General features: G+C 45.4%; 1 protein-coding gene and 1 long non-coding RNA gene across 5 annotated transcripts in view; one reads left to right on the top strand and one right to left on the bottom strand.

Moving 5' to 3' along the window:
• Positions 1–611: 611 nt before the first annotated feature.
• LOC140732382 (sialoadhesin-like) overlaps positions 612–16,298 on the bottom strand; it is a 237,986-nt gene continuing 222,299 nt past the window's right edge. For 3 of the 4 annotated variants that reach the window (XM_073054980.1, XM_073054953.1, XM_073054972.1), the window contains 5 exons: positions 14,380–14,661; positions 12,334–12,627; positions 9,696–9,792; positions 3,341–3,422; positions 612–2,559 (listed from right to left, as the gene is read on the bottom strand). In XM_073054980.1, coding sequence (XP_072911081.1) covers positions 2,371–2,559; positions 3,341–3,422; positions 9,696–9,792; positions 12,334–12,627; positions 14,380–14,661 — 944 coding nt within the window. In that variant the 3' untranslated portion in view covers positions 612–2,370. The remainder of the gene's footprint in view (positions 2,560–3,340; positions 3,423–9,695; positions 9,793–12,333; positions 12,628–14,379; positions 14,662–16,298) is intronic. The other variant, XM_073054963.1, reaches the window with a different exon arrangement.
• On the top strand, positions 3,758–13,763 carry LOC140732469 (uncharacterized). Its single transcript, XR_012100084.1, has 3 exons — positions 3,758–3,885; positions 12,347–12,530; positions 13,425–13,763. It is a non-coding gene; the product is annotated as an uncharacterized lncRNA (long non-coding RNA).

Raw genomic sequence — 16,298 nt, 5'->3', positions numbered from 1 at the left:
CCTCCACCATTCCTGTTAACTGCCATTTCTTAATTATATTACGAACTGAGGAAATGGCTACCTGAAAATGCTTTGCCATCTTCTTATAGACTTCTCCTGCTTTGAGGACATCATTTATTTTAATTTTCAGAATGCTAGGCAGCTGCTTACAGGAGCCCATGGCTGCTGATTGTTGGGACAAGGTTGAGGAGTCAGGGTATTTATAAAGCTTTGAAATTTGCATCACCTGGCCTTTCCTATCGCAGACTGTGAAAAAGCTGATTAAAGTCTGAGACAAGCAGAGAGAGACTTAAACGTTGTAGCTACTCTCATGTAGTTTTGCAGAGAGTATTCAATTGCACTCCTGTGTCCGGTTGACAGTGGCTTTGGGTATCAGGAAGTGAGTGACTCACCACAGGGTAAGAGTCCCAGACCAACCCCACCATATGTGGATGGTCGAGATGAGTGTCTGGTGAACACCCCCCAGAATGTTCAGGGTACGGTAAGTGATGATGACCTCACCTTGAACATCCACATATGGTGGGGTTGGTCTGTGGGGCAGAGGATCGATGTAGGAATCCCTTGACATTGTCAAGGAGAGGAAGGAAATCCAATAGAAGCAAACAGTTCAGGGATGCAAAACTGATAGACCTTTAATCCCACTCTTAATAAATGTAACATTAGACAAATCCTCCGTGGAACATGCACTCAATGATTACTCTATTAGGTACATCTAATCATGTTGCAGCAACTTCATGCCTAAAAGCATACAGACGTGGTCAAGAGGTTCATACCAAACAACAGAGTGGTGAAGAAATGTGATCTAAGTGACTGACTGTGGAATAATTGTTGGTGCCAGACAGGGTGGTTTGAGTATCTCAGACCCTGCTGATCTCCTGGGATTTTCATGTACAAAGGTCTCTAGAGTTTACAGCGTGTGGTGTGAAAACAAACAAACAAAAAATAAAAACTGGTGAGCTGCAATTTTGTGGGGAAATGCCTTGTTAATGAGAGACTCAGAGAAGAATGGGCAGACTGATTCAGCTGACAGGAAGGCGACAGTAGCTCAAATCACCATCAGTAGCAACAGTGGTGTGCAGAACAACATCTCTGAGAGGACAATAGGCCGAAGCTTGAAATGGGTGAACTACAGCAGCAGAAAACCACATAACCTGTAATATCAGGACAAGACCATCTCTGTTGCACTATTCAATGAATATGACTGATTATTGACCTGATCGTCACTTCCCTCCCCTATCCCCATGCCCACTGATTTCCATTACTATCCAACAAATCAGTACTATCACTGAACACAGGCAGTGTCTGAGCCCCCACCACCCCGTGAGTAGACTCCCCTTCACACGGAGCCCAGAGTTGGCTGCAATATTCCAACCATCCGGGCACCTTCTGTGCAAGGAGAAATAGATCAATGTTTGAGGAGCACGTATGATTTTGGCAAGATATCTCTACCCTTGAACTTGGATCCCCATACAATTAGTGCCAATACAGTGTTTCCCTTCACATGCCCAGCGTACCTGCGTTGTAACCATCAGCAACCTGTGCACAGTGAAGAGATTTGTCCCAGATGATATTGGAGCTGCAGAGTCTGGGCCCACTCACGTGTTTGTACATTACACCCACTCCACACCCCCACATGTTCTCTGTCCTCCTCACAGACCCAGTTATTCTGCCTCTGTCTGTGACTCCAACATGAGGAGGAAGCCTGGCGGAGGGACCTAGCAGGCCTCTGGGACAGTCCTAATTTATCCCCACAACCCCCCACCCCCAGGACTCAGATGTCTTGAAGTCCGCTCACTGATGTCACGTGGGGAATGTGGTAATCGGTCCACAGCAGCGAGGGTGACACAAATCGTCTCTAAGTAGACCGATGAATACTGGCCATGGCCCCCCACCCCTCAGCTGATGGGAACCAAGGTCCTTCTTCCCAACAGTGATCCACTGTTCTCCCCCCTCAATAGATTCCTTCAAATCTCCTTACCTCTCCTCCCACAACACAGTGCTCCCTCCTCCCCACCCTTTCCACAATGTGGCGCATCCTCTTCACCATCCCTCCCACTGTACTCCCCACTGAACAGCTCCCCCCACTCTCGAGCAACATTCCCTGAGCGATTCTATCCACTGTGCACGCTGCACTCCCCGAATAGAAGCAATGTGATTTTATTTGTCTGAATCAACGAGTCTCCAGTTTCGCTTGATATGAATGAACATGATTAGAAAGTAGGTGGTAACCTGGGTCTGTGGGACCCAGTGCTTTGTAGGATCCTGCTGTGTAGTTGGCTGCAATGTTCCCTACAACACTGGCCATCTCCCGGAGAACCAGAAGCCTCTCTCCCCAACCTCCCCCCCTTCGCCCACCAGCGCTGCGACCCCTCACGGTGCCTCGATTGACTGGAAGTGCAACTCTGCATATATGACTGTCTCCCCCCTGCGAACAGGGCCCCCACTGCTGGGCAGTTCCCGCAGGCTGGCATACACCGGGCCACACTCCTCCCCCTCTCCAACGGGCATTACTGGTGAAACTTCCAGTGGGATCTGGCTCGTCGTCTGCCTCTCCGTGTCCTGGGGGCAGAAATAAAAGCAAATTTCAATTCTTCATCAAACACCATTGAACTGCTCACTCCCCATCACGAAACTAATTCCACAACATCTGGATTTACTTCCAAGGACTCTACAACTCAGGTTCTCAATATTTGTTTCGGATTTGTTTATTTTTACTTTTTTCTATTTGCAGAGTGTTGTCGTTTGCACATTAGCAGTTTGCATCGATGATGTGTGGAGTTTTAATTGATTCTGTTTGTTTCCTTAGTTTTTATTGTGAATGCCCACAAGAAAATTAATCTCAGGATAGAATGTGGTGATATATATGTACTTTGATAATTAAACTACTCTGAATACCGAGGACAATGATATTTAAACACTGCGAACACTGTCTAGTGAATTACAGGCTCTGAATGACAAGTTGGAACCCTGTTGTGGACACAGTTCTCTTGTTTTTTACTGCTCCCCTCCCTCAACCCTTCTCTTTAAGTTACTGTGTCATCTCCCAGTTTTCTGCGAGTCTCTCATATTTGTCTATTTCATTCATTCACTCTCTTGTTCCTCTTTCTCTCTTTCCATCTCTGTCTCTCTATCTCCCTCCCTGCCTCTTCCTCCATCTCACTCTATTCCTCCCTAACTTTTGCTCCTTTCCTCCCTCTCATTCACTCACCCATGCACCTAAACCAAACCATGGTAGTCTGTGAGCATCTCCCCATAGTGCAACACTCCCCCCTCAATGTCTCTCCCGCAGCGCTGTGCTCCCGGTGTCCTGCCCTTTACTGGACTGAGCTCTGACCTGTACCTGAGGTGCGGTCAAGTGTGCAGTGGAGCTGACGGTGCTGTCCAGGATCTCCAAGGCCGTCTCCTTGGTCTGTGCATCCCGTCTGGAACAGCAGAAGTTTGGCCCAGGGTTACAGAACATCAGAGTGTCAGCCTAATCCCCACCCCGATCCCACCTCACTGTGACATCCAAACCCTCTGATACAACATCCTCCACTGAGGCTGTGGAGTGGCACCACTCTGCCTCTCCTCCTCCTTCCTCCCTCCCTTCTCCCCTCTTTCCCCACCTCCTCCCTTCCCTTCTCCCAACCCTCCTCCTCCCCCTTCCCCATCGCCTCCCATAACCCTCCTCCACCCATAAGAGACAGATAGATAAAATATATCAGAAAGTTTAATAGTTTCCTTCTTCGTTTGGACGCCTCACCTGTGGTGCTGACAACTGACCACTGATCAAGGTGTGACTACCCAAGCGCTGTGTGACCACGGGATGACAAGGACCAGACTGGAAGGCAGGGAATTCCCAGTCTCCCTCATCGTGCTTTTGGATCTGGAGCTCCCTTTGTTTAGGTTGGTTTATTTTATCATGTAAGTTATGTATAACATACAGACACCATGGACATCCTCCCCGTGACAACGTGGATTCCTTCGGGTGCTCTAGTTTCCTCCTACATTCTAAAGACGTACCAGTTAGAAGCTTAATTGGTCATTGTAACTTGTCCTGTGATCGGCTCGGGTTTGGGAATGAAGGGCCTGTTCCGTGCTGTGTCTCTAGATGAATTATTTTGTCCTGTCTGTAAAGTACAGTGCTGCAGCTAATGACCACAGCATATACAGTGCCTATAAAACTTTTCACCCCCTTGGAAGTTTTCATGTTTGTTGTTTTACAACATTGAATCACAGTGGATTTATTTTGTCTCTTTGACTGAGCAACAGAAAAGGACTCTTTTATGTGAAGGTGCAAAACAGATCTCTACAAAGTTTCTAAATTAATTACAAATATAAAACACAAAATAATTGATTGCATAAGTATTCACCCCCTATAATATGACACACCAAATCATGACTGGTCCAGCTTATTGGTTTCAGAAGTCACATAATTAGTTAAGTGGAGATCTGTGTATGGTCAAGCTGTTTCAGTTGATTGTAGTATACACTGTCTCTAAAATATATTCAACCCCCTCGCCCAGAAGTTTTAGTGTTCAATTTTTTTCAACATTGAATCATTTGAATTTAATCTGTCTTTCTTGACACTAATCAATAAAAAAAGAATTTGTGTCAAGATGAAAATAGATCTCTACAAAATTACAAATATAAAACACAAAATAACTGATTGCATAAATATTCATTCCCCCCACCTTTAAAATGACCACCAAATCATCACTGGTGCCACTAGTAGATCTCCTCAGTAGAGATCGTAAAAAGCACCAAATTTCTTGGTGTTCACCTGACGGAGAATCTCACCTGGTCCCTCAACACCAGCTCCATAGCAAAGAAAGCCCAGCAGCGTCTGTACTTTCTGCGAAGGCTGAGGAAAGCCCACCTCCCACCCCCCATCCTCATCACATTCTACAGGGGTTGTATTAAGAGCATCCTGAGCAGCTGTATCACTGCCTGGTTCGGAAATTGCACCATCTTGGATCGCAAGACCCTGCAGCGGATAGTGAGGTCAGCTGAGAAGATCATCGGGGTCTCTCTTCCCGCCATCATGGACATTTACACTACACGCTGCATCTGCAAAGGAAACAGCATTATGAAGGACCCCACGCACCCCTCATACAATTTCTTCTCCCTCTTGCTGTCTGGGAAAAGGCTCCAAAGCATTCGGGCTCTCACAACCAGACTATGTAACAGTTTCTTCCTCTAAGCTATCAGACTCCTCAATACCCGAAGCCTGGACTGATACCTTGCCCTATTGTCCTGTTCATTATTTATTGTAATGCCTGCACTGTTTTTGTGCACTTTATGCAGTCCTGCGTAGGTCTGTAGTCTAGTGTAGCTTTCTCTGTGTTGTTTTTTTACATAGTTCAGTCTGGTTTTTGTACTGTTACGCCTGCGCCCCAACTCTGAGGGGCCGAAGGGTAGAAAGTAGCCCCCTCCTTTTTGAGAATCGCAGGATCGCTATTATTTCAGGTCAGGAGACCCAGGAAAGGAGAGAGAGAGAGACGCAGAATCCACAGGGGGTTTGGAATGTCCTGGCCCTCAGCGATTTCAAAGCCACGGGAACCGGCCATTGTCTCTTGGAGACGGAATTGTGTATTGAGCGCTGTGCTATTCATCGATGCCCTCAAGGAATGAGCAACGTGGGCTGTTTGGGGGGATGGCATCGTCCCCAACCTGATTGACATCTGAGACCCCGTGAGTAAGGATAAAAGAAGGTCTGGGGAACAACCCCTTTTAGACGCACCAGGAGAAACGATAGAAATCCCGTGACAGCGTTTAATAGCGAAAGCCGGTGGAAAGCCCACGTGCGTCCTTTTCCATTTGCCTCGGAATTGGTGGGACTGACCACGGAAGACGGCTTAGCTAAAAGGAAAAGGACACCGACGACATTTCGAAGGATCGACATCATAGAAAGGAAAACGGGCAAGTTCTAAACTCCGTCTCTCTCTCCAGCCAAAAGCTGCAGCCTAAGTGAACTTGAGTGACTTTTATATTTCCATCGGACAATACATTATCCCCTAGACAATGATAGAGCTATTTCTTATTGATTATTATTATACCCGCGCTTTTAGATTTAGTATTGATGATGTATATTATCTGTATGTTTGCATTGATATTATTTTTGTGTATTTTTATCAATAAATACTGTTAAAAATAGTCCCATCAGACTTCAATGGACCTCTCTATCTTTGCTGGTAAGTGACCCAGTTACGGGGTACGTAACAGTACTGTCATGTAACACCATGGTCCTGAAAAACGTTGTCTCATTTTTACTATGTACTGTACCAGCAGTTATGGTTGAAATGACAATAAAAGCGACTTGACTTGACTAACTGGTTCCAGCAGTCACATAATTAGTTATATGGAGATCTGCTTTTGGAATCCTCTGTACGGTCAAGGTGTTTCAATTGATTGTAGTAAAAGTACACCTGTATCTGGAAGGTCCAACTGCTGGTGAGTCAGTATCCTGGCAAAAACTACTCCATGAAGACAAAAGAACACTCCAAGCAACTTTGTGACAAGCTTATTGAAAAGCACAAGATAAAAGAAGATGGATAAAAGAAGATTTCCATGTCTCTGAATATCCTTCGGAGAACAGTTAAGTTAATCATCAAGAAACGTAAAGGATATGGCACATCTGTAAATCTCCCTCAGCAGGCCATCCTCAAAAACCTGAGTGACTGTGCAAGAAGGGTCTAGTGAGGAAGGCCACCAAGAGACCTGTGACAACTCTGGAGGAGTTGCAAGCTTCAGTAGCTGAGATGGGAGAGACTGCGCAAACAACAACTGTTGCCCAGGTGCTTCACCAGTCCCAGCTTTATGGGAGATTGGTAAAGAGAAAGCTACTGTTGAGAAAAGCTCACATGAAATCTCAGCTAGAGTTGGCCAGAAGGCATGTGGGAGTCTCTGAAGTCAGCTGGAGGAAGGTTCTATGGTAGATTGAAACCAAAGTGAACTTGTTGGCCATCAGACTAAACGCTATGTTTGGCTTAAGCCAAAAACCACATCAGAAAGCACCATCCCTACCATGAAACATGGTGGTGGCTGTATCATGCTGAGGGGATGCTTCACTGCAGCAAGCCCTGCAAGGCTTGTGAAGGTAGAGGGTAAAATGAATGCAGCAAAATACAGGAACACTGATTTCCCAGGAGAACTGGGACTTGGGAGAAGATTTGTTTTCCAGCAAGACAATGACCTCAAGCATAAAGCCAAAGCTACACAGGAATGGCTTAAAAACAAATGTAATGTCCTGGAGAGGCCAAGTCAGAGTCCAGACCTCAATCCATTTGAGAGTTTGTGGCTGGACTAGAAAGGGGATTTTCACTCACGATCCTCATGCAATCTGACAGACCTTGAGCAGTTGAAGAATGGGGAAGGATTGCAGTGTCCAGATGTGCAAAGCTGAAAGAGCCCTATCCACACAGACTCAAGGCTGTAGTTGTTGCCAAAGTTGCATCTACTAAGAATCGACGTAAAGGAGGTGAATACTTCGGCAATCACTTATCCTGTGTTTTACATCTGTAAGTTTAGATCACTTAGTAGAGGTATGTTTTCAATTTAACACGTAAGAGTATTTTTCTGTTGATCTGTGTCAAAAAAAGCCAAATTAAATGTACTGTGATTCAATGTTGTAAAACAATAAAACATGAACACTTCCAAGCAGGGTGAATACTTTTCATAGGCAGTGTACACCAGAATGTAGGATCTAACATTGACTGTGAATGTTTGTTGGTTGCTAGTCAGTAGGGGAGACAAGGACAGGAACAGACACAGACCCAGTGAAGCAGTCACCCACAGGCAGACTGCAGAGGGTAGGATTTGAACTGAATGATCTTTATTGTCATTATACATAGGTATAATGAAACTCTGTTTAGCTTCTTCTCAGGCAATTAAATAAAGTGGTAGATAAAAACAAGACAGTAGTAAAAAAAGTATTAAATAGATAAGTAGCAGAAAATAAGTTGCAGCAGCACCAGAATATCCCAGTAATGCACAAAGTGCCATTAGTGCAAGTATTTGAGTCCTTGTGTGTGCTCACAGTTTCAGTCATTGCTCTGTGGGAGTGGTGTGATGGAGGCCACAGCTCTGGGGTAGAAGCTGTTCCTCAGTCTATTTGTTCTAGTTTTTAGTGTCCTGAACCTTTTGCTGGATGGCAGCGGGTCAAACAGGGAGTGGCCGGGGTGTGTAGCATCTCTGGTTATGCTGATTGCTTTCCTCCTGAGTCTGCTAGAATAGAGGCTGAGTATTCCTCACCTACAATTTCACTTGGCCCCGCAACACCATCTCTTTAGTCAAGAAAGGACAGCATGTCTGTATTTCATGAAGAGATTGAGGCATTCGAGGCTACTTCTTCCCTCTATTCTAACTAATTTTTAACAGGAGCACCATCGAAAGTATCCTGACCAGCTGCATCACTGTCTGGTACAGCAATTGAAAAATGTCTGACCACAAGACCCGACAAAGGATTACAAGGGCTGCTGAGATGGTCATCGGGGTATCTCTTCCACCCATCCAAGATGTTAACCAGGACCCTTAGGATTGTCAAGGATCCCTCCCATCCATCTCACAATCTCTTTGACCATATTTGCCCCCTCCAACCCCCACCATCAGACAGGAGGAACCGTAGCATTATGAAAAGTACTGTGAGGATGGGAAACAGCTTCTTCCCCACTATTGAACTCCCTGACACCACCCAGGTGTCATCACTTATGAAATGTCGTAAAGGCATCTGCTACAGATGAGAGAGAGAGAGAGACGAATGATTTATGTATTATGGCTTCTTCACTGATGGAAAGGTAAACAATCTTTTGCAGCAAGGACAATTCTTTGCTCATTAACATTCTTGCTGAGACAGCAGGGAGTGGCCTCGTTTGATGGAAATGGACATATTGAGTTGGTGGATGGCTGATACCCCATCAGTGGGGATAAAAGACAGATCTGCGGAGAAACCCTTAGACACACCAGTGGTCACTGAAAGAGTGTTGTGCACCCACAGGAAGGTGGGGGCCTGGAGGATCGGTTCAGGAGAATCGGTCTGGAGCATGGTGGTTGAAGGCAGACCGGTGGCAGAAGTGTGTGTCCGCCCTTGCCTGGGTGATGAGTCCATCACTGAAGAACAGTCTAACCTGGAATGGAAGGGTCATAATCAATGACCCCAACGGTACAACGGAACAAGAAGACGACGGAAGGTTTGCCTGCTGCAGCTGCTCATCTCTTGCTCACTCTTTCTCCAACATTGCAATACAACCACTACCTCAGCACGAACTGAACTGAACTCTATATTCTCTTATGACAATTCATTTCCCCTAGACTTTGATAGAGCTTGTTTTTTTTACTGTTGATTATTATTCCTATACTTCTGTTTTTATTATTGCTAACCTGTTTTATATGTATATTGGCATTTTTGATACTGTATTACTTGGTTTACTAATAAACACCTTTATTTACAGTACCACCAGACTCCAACGTATCAGTCCATTTCTGTTGGTCTGTTAACCTAGTTACGGGGTACGTAACAGCACCTTATGGTCAATGTCAATCTTATAGAATCTATTTTATTGTTTGTTAACTTATTTGTGGTAATGTTGTTTTATGTGCTGTGTGTGTTATATGCACTGTGTTGTATACCCTCCAGGGAATGATGTTTCATTTCATGGTATAAATGTATACAATTGAAATGACAATAAAACTGAACTTGAACGTTCATCTGGACTTACTTCGGGATGTACCTGGAGATGAAGAACCCAGCCAGTAGCATACTGAGAATGACACTGCTCGTGAGTAACACTGTGATCCAAACAGTAGAGACCCTACCTGTAACATCAAGCAACAGGACAGCTTCAGAATAGTGCACTGTACAAGTTAACCCCTTTCTCATTTATGGACAGACTACTGCCCAGGATTGAAAAAAGCTGTAGAAAGTTGCAAACTCAGCAGCATCATGGTCACCTGCCTCTTTAGTACCTAAATCATCTTCAAAAGTTGAAGCCTCAAATAGGCATCATTATAGACCCCACCATACACGATATGCCTTCTTCACATTGTTGCCATCAAGGAGGAAGTAGAAGACACACATTCATGTGTGAGGAACAGTTTCATCTTCACTGCCACTGCCTCATGACTCTTTTCACTATTTTGGTCTCTCTTTGTACAACTTATATAATTTACTTTCTATAAATATATACTGTGCCTATAAAAAGTATTCATCTTTTATTGTTTTACAACACTGATTCACTATGGATTTAATTTGGGTTTTTTGACACTAATCAACAGAAAAAAAACTCTTTCATGTCAAAATGAAAACAGATCTCTGCAAAGTGATCTAAACAAATTGCAAATTCAAAACACAAAATAATTGATTGCATAAGTATTCACCCCTCTTTAACACAGCACAACAAATCATCACTGGTGCAGCCAACTGGTTTTGGAAGTCACATCGTTAGTTACATGGACATATGTTTTTGGAGACCTGTACAATCAAAGTACTTTAATTAATTGTGGTAAAAAAATACACCTGAACCAGGAAGGTCCACCTGCTTTTGAGTCAGTGTGATGGCAAAAACTACACCATGAAGACAAAAGAATGCTCCAAGCAACTCCCTGATAGAGTTATTGAAAAGGACAAGTCAGGAGTAGGATACAAGAAAATTTCCAAGTCACTGACTATCCCTTGGAGAGCAGTTAAGTCAATCATCGAGAAATGGAAAGAATATGGCACAGCTGTACATCTGCCTGGAGCAGGGTGTCTTCAAAAAGTGAGTAACCGTGCAAGAAGTAGACTAGTGAGGGAGGCCACCAAGAGACCTACGACAACACTGGAGGAGTTACAAGCTTCAGTGCCTGTGATAGGAGAGATTGTGCATACAACAACTGTTGCCCGGGTACTTCACCAGTTTCAGTGTATGGGAAAGTGGCAAACAAAGGCCACTGTTGAAAAGAAATTCACATGAAATCACAGCTAGAGTTTGCTGGAAGGCATGTGGGAGACTCTGAAGTCAGGTAGAAGAAGGTTCTATGGTCTGATGAAACCAAAATTGAACATTTTGGCCATCAGAATTAATGCTGTTTGGCGTAAGCCAGACACTGCACATCATCAAAAGCACACCATCCCCACAGTGAAACATGGCAGTGACTGCATGACACTATGGGAATGCTTCACTGCAGAAGGCCCTAGTAGGCTTGGAAAGTAGAGGGTAAAATGAACGCAGCAAAGTACAGGGGAATCCTGTTGGAAAACCTGATGCAGTCTGCTAGAGAACCGGGACTGGGAAGAAAATTTGTTTTCCAGCAAGACAAAGACCCCAAGCCAAAGCTACACAGGAATGGCTTAAAAACAACAATGTTCATGTCCTTTTGTGGCAAAGTCACAATATGGACCATAATATAGTTGAAAATTTATGGCTGGACTGAAAAATTGTGGTACAATCGCGATCCCCATGAAGTCATACAGATGGTGATCAGTTTTGTAAGGAAGAATAAGGAAAAATTGCAGTGTCCAGATGTGCCTCTGTGATCCATACAGACTGAAGGCTGTAATTGCTGTCGAAGGTGCATCTACTAAATACTGACTTGAAGGGGGTGAATACTTATGTAATCACATATTTTGTGTTTTATATTTGTAATTAATTTATATCACTTTGTAGAGTTCCATTTTCACTTTGACATGAAAGAGTCTTTTCCTGTTGATCAGTGTCAAAAAAAGCCAAATTAAATCTACTGTGATTCAATGTTGTAAAACAATAAAACATGAAAAATTCCAAGGGGGGGGTGAATACTTTTTCTAGACACGTATATATGTTTCTTATTGTAGATTATAGATATTTTATGTTGCCATATAATCCTGCCACAAAACAACACATTTGACAGCATGTGCCAGTGATATTGTACCTGATTCTGATTCTAATGTAATATCCAGGACATTTGGATTTTCATTGCCAACATTTTGTTAGAGAGAGAGATCCATGTGTTCCTTCCCGATTTTACTTGGGCTTTGTCCTCAGCACGTTGAGAGAAAAACCTAAATCCTTGGATAAAGGCAGTGGGGTCTTAAAGGAGAGTGAACAGTGTGATTCCCATTTCACCATCCCAATGTGTTCCTCAGCTTGGGATCTGATCCCAAGGGTAGCAGGGCAGCAGTCTGTACACAGCAAGATCCCATGACTAGCAATGTGACAATGACCATTAGTGAGATCGGTACGCTGGTGTAAACTCCTCTCTGGCTGTCCGATTTTCCCCATCCCACCGGAAGGGAAGGCGGATTTTGCCTAGATGGAGCTTGACTGGAGGATGGAGGGAATTGCTGAGGTTAAGGCTGCACTCCGCTGAATGGAGAATATTTCTCAGAGATATCCTCACCTTTGATCCACAGGGACACCGCGAACATGACCTCTCCATGTTGGTTTCGGACAGTACAGAAGGCGGTCACATTCTCCTCTCCCTCGTCCACACCCAAGGTCAGTGAGCCAGTCACCAGCTGCCCGTCTGCCACCTGCCACGTCTGGAAATGACCGTGTGTCTGGTTCCCGCTGAGGCTGGCGAGGGGGAGGTGCCAGGTGAGCTCTCCGGGTGGGTTTGATCTGGCCGCACACACACATGTGATGACCTCGGGAGTCCGAGTGCATCCTGAGTCCCGAGAAATCTCAGGCTTATCTGGGAAGAAACAGGCAGATGTTGGTAGCACTGATATATTGTAATGGTCCAGTGTTATTCTGAAGCATCAGCTATCCTCTGTTAGACCCCCCTTTCCATTCTCTGTAAACTGAGGCTGTCTCCATTTTGATGAGTTGGATCCCCCTCCTCCACATTCAGAGATGCTCTTCTGCATATCACTGCTGTAACGTGTGATTGTTTGAGTTACTGTCGCCTTCCTGTCAGATTGAACGAGCTTGGCTATTCTCCTCTGACCTTTCCCATTAACAAAGTGCTTTCACCCACAGAAATGCCACTCAGTGGAAGTTTTTTTTTCTGTTTGTTTTTCACACTGTTCTCTATTAACACTAAAGACTATTGTGCATGAAAATTCCAGATTAGCAGAGCCTGAAATCATCAGGATCTTCAACAAAAGAGGATAGCTACACTCATTTAAGAATTCTGTATACTGTTACTTCATGCTAGTTATTTATTAAGAGTTATTTATATCTGCATTTGCACAGTTTGTTTACAGTTAACAGTTACTGTTCTATGTCCTAAGTATGCCTGCAGAGAATGGTTAAAGTCACTTTGATCATATTTCTTTCCCATTCCAATATTTGCTCTGAACGACAACAGAAACTCTTAACCACGTCTGCATGCTTTTATGCATTGAGTTGGTGCCACATGATTCACTGATTAGATATTTGCATTAATGAGCATTAATAAGTACAGATACTTAATAAAATGGCCACTGAGGCTATGTCCACACTAGACCAGGTAATTTTGAAATCACTGGTTTCGTTTAAAAATGATAGGCATCCACACCAGGCATTTTTTAAAATACCCCCGTCCACTTTAAAATGGGTATTTGGGTGAATCTCCTCCTACTGGGCATGCGCAGGACACATCTACAGAAAACAAGCGACAAGTTTGGTGTCGAATCTTGCTGTGAAAGTGCGTGTTTGTGCAGCAACAGACTAGAAAAACTTAAAAGGAAATTGCCAAATGACGGACAGCTGTTGGTTCTCATGCCGGAGGACATAAAACTAAAAAAGAAATACTGGAGCGTATGGAGGCAACCGACCGGGAGTTCATGGAGAGTATGACCCAGCTGATGACGAACATTGAAAAACTGACTAAATCTGTTGCTTTAATAAAGCACCTTGTTAAATGTATAAAACATGTCTGCATCAGTGTTATCTTGTATTTCCACATAATGTTACATTAGGCTGTTACACATCTATTGTCAGAGAAGTACTTCTATAAATAGGTAAACCACCTTCATACAAGAAAGGACAGAAAACAGGGCAAAGTGAGGATACTTATTTAGTAAGTTATGGGTCAAAGTATTTGGTGAGTACATTTCTAACTCTTCTAACTTCAGTCTTGTTGCCATCTGTTCTGAAATTGTTAGGTTGTGTGGGGTGTTGCGTTCAAGAAGACAATGAAATTCAGCGCTGCCGCCACCATTTGATCGGGCAGGTCATGACAGGGTTTTAAAAAATCTCTGGGTACCCCATCAACATTACTATGCCCAATCGACATTTTCAAATTTACACAGTCTGGAGGGCATTTTAGAAAAGCTCCATTTTCTGGGGAGGAAAACGCCATTTCAGTGTGGACGGAGGGACAAAACAAAGAGAAAAAGCTTTGGTTACGGATTTATCTGGTCTAGTCTGGACGGTGCCTGAGTGTGTATTGTGTATCGAAGGATAAATAGTCCACTGACTTTGCATTTGTACTTAGAGATGTAGCAATGCATCCACTTACACTCCACACTGAGTGTGATGACCCTCTCCACTGTCCCGTGTTCATTCTCCGCCACACACTGATAGACTCCAGCCTGCTGGGGGGTCACCTGAGGAAACTCCAGCCACAGTTCATTGCTGGAACTTGTTGTGTTCAGTGTGACACCGAGATGTCTCCACGTTAGATTAGACGCTGGGAAACTCTGGACAGAGCAGAGGATCGATGTAGGAATCCCTTCCTTTATATTCACCCAGGAATTGTTCATATTGTTGGGAGAAGTGATTGAGAGATTCTGTGGGGCATCTAATAAAGACAGATAAAGGGTTAAGCATAATGGGTTAAACATTACGGCCGACGCCACGCGGTATTACTACGTGGTCAGCGCGCTTGACCAGGAGACGGCAGGCCGGACCATCGACTGCCTACGCCAGCCACCAACGGAGGACAGGTACACTAAGCTTAAGGCGCTCCTGATCCGTACTTTCAGACTCTCCCGCCGTGTGGCTCCTACACATGGACGGTCTGGGCGACCATTCGCCATCCAAGCTAATGAATGATATGCTGGCGCTCATGGACGGCCATAAGCCATGCCTTCTATTCGAACAGTTGTTCCTTGAGCAAATTCCAGAGGACATCCGCCTCCTCCTTGCGGGTGAGGATTTCAGCGACCCACGCAGGGTCGCGGCCGAAGCAGACGTCCTTTGGCAGAGCAAGCAGCGTGGTGCAGCCTCCATTGGCCTAGCCACAATCGCGCGCCCCAAAGCAACTGAAGCCATCGAGACCCACATGGGGAAACGACGAAAGTTCGGAACAATGGTGGTTCTATCACCAAGGATGGGGCTCAGGTGCGCGCTGATACCATCCACCATGTGCTTTTCCAGCCGTCACTAATAGCTACAACGGCTAGCCACCGAGACAGCCTCCTGTACCTCTGGGACCGACACTCCGGGCGGCGCTTCCTGGGAGACACTGGGGCTGAAGTCAGCGTACTCCCCCCCACCGAACATGGACACACATAACGCAGCCCCAGGCCCCGAACTAACCACCACAAAAGGCATCAGTATTTGGACATACGGCCTGCGAACTATCTAACTGCATTTCGGGTCCAGCCATTTCACTTGGACTTTCACGTTGGCAGCAGTATCACAGCCACTACTAGGGGCAGATTTCCTGCGAGTCAACTGCCTCCTGGTCGACCTAAAAAGCCGGCGTTTATTCCACGTCGAGATGTTCCAGACTTTCCAGCTCGGAGTAGCCAAGCTACCGGCCCTCCACCTGGATTCTATGACCCTCTCCGGTAACGAATTTGCCAGGGTGTTGGTAGAATTCCCCTCCATAGTCACCCCACACAGCCAACCCCAAGCACAGCGTGCAGCACCACATCCCCACGCAAGGACCGCCACTGCACGCCCGAGCTCGCAGGCTCCCACCCGACAAGATCCACCTCACCAAGGAGGAGTTCCGTAAGATGGAAGAGATGGGAATCGTACGCCGCTCAGACAGCCCGTGGGCATCCCCCACATGGTGCCCAAGTCCGCAGGAGGATGAGTGCCCTGTGGAGGCTACAAAAGTCTCAACGACACCACAACCGCCGACAGATACCCGGTACCCCACATCCACGTGGACATCGTCGGCCCCCTGCCAGTCTCCCGGGGTGCCAGGTATATCTTTCCCATGGTAGATAGGTTCACCAGATGGCCGGAAGCCATACCGCTCGCAGCCATGTCCACTGAGTCCTGCGCCAGGACACCCATTACAAACTGGATCGCCAGGTTCGGCCTCCCAATGGACAGAGAGGCGCAGATCATGTCTGGTTTGTGGACAGCTCTGGCGCAGCTCCTGGGCACCCAGCTGCATCACACCACAGCGTACCATCCCCAGTCCAACGGCTTGGTAGAGCAATTCCACCAGAATCTCAAGTCGTCGCTGATGGTCACCTT

This window comes from Hemitrygon akajei, chromosome 1 (assembly GCF_048418815.1).
Source record: "Hemitrygon akajei chromosome 1, sHemAka1.3, whole genome shotgun sequence".
Lineage (NCBI taxonomy): Eukaryota > Metazoa > Chordata > Chondrichthyes > Myliobatiformes > Dasyatidae > Hemitrygon > Hemitrygon akajei.
The sequence above is the reverse complement of the archived record's forward strand: the minus strand, read 5'-3'. Positions and strand labels throughout refer to the sequence as shown.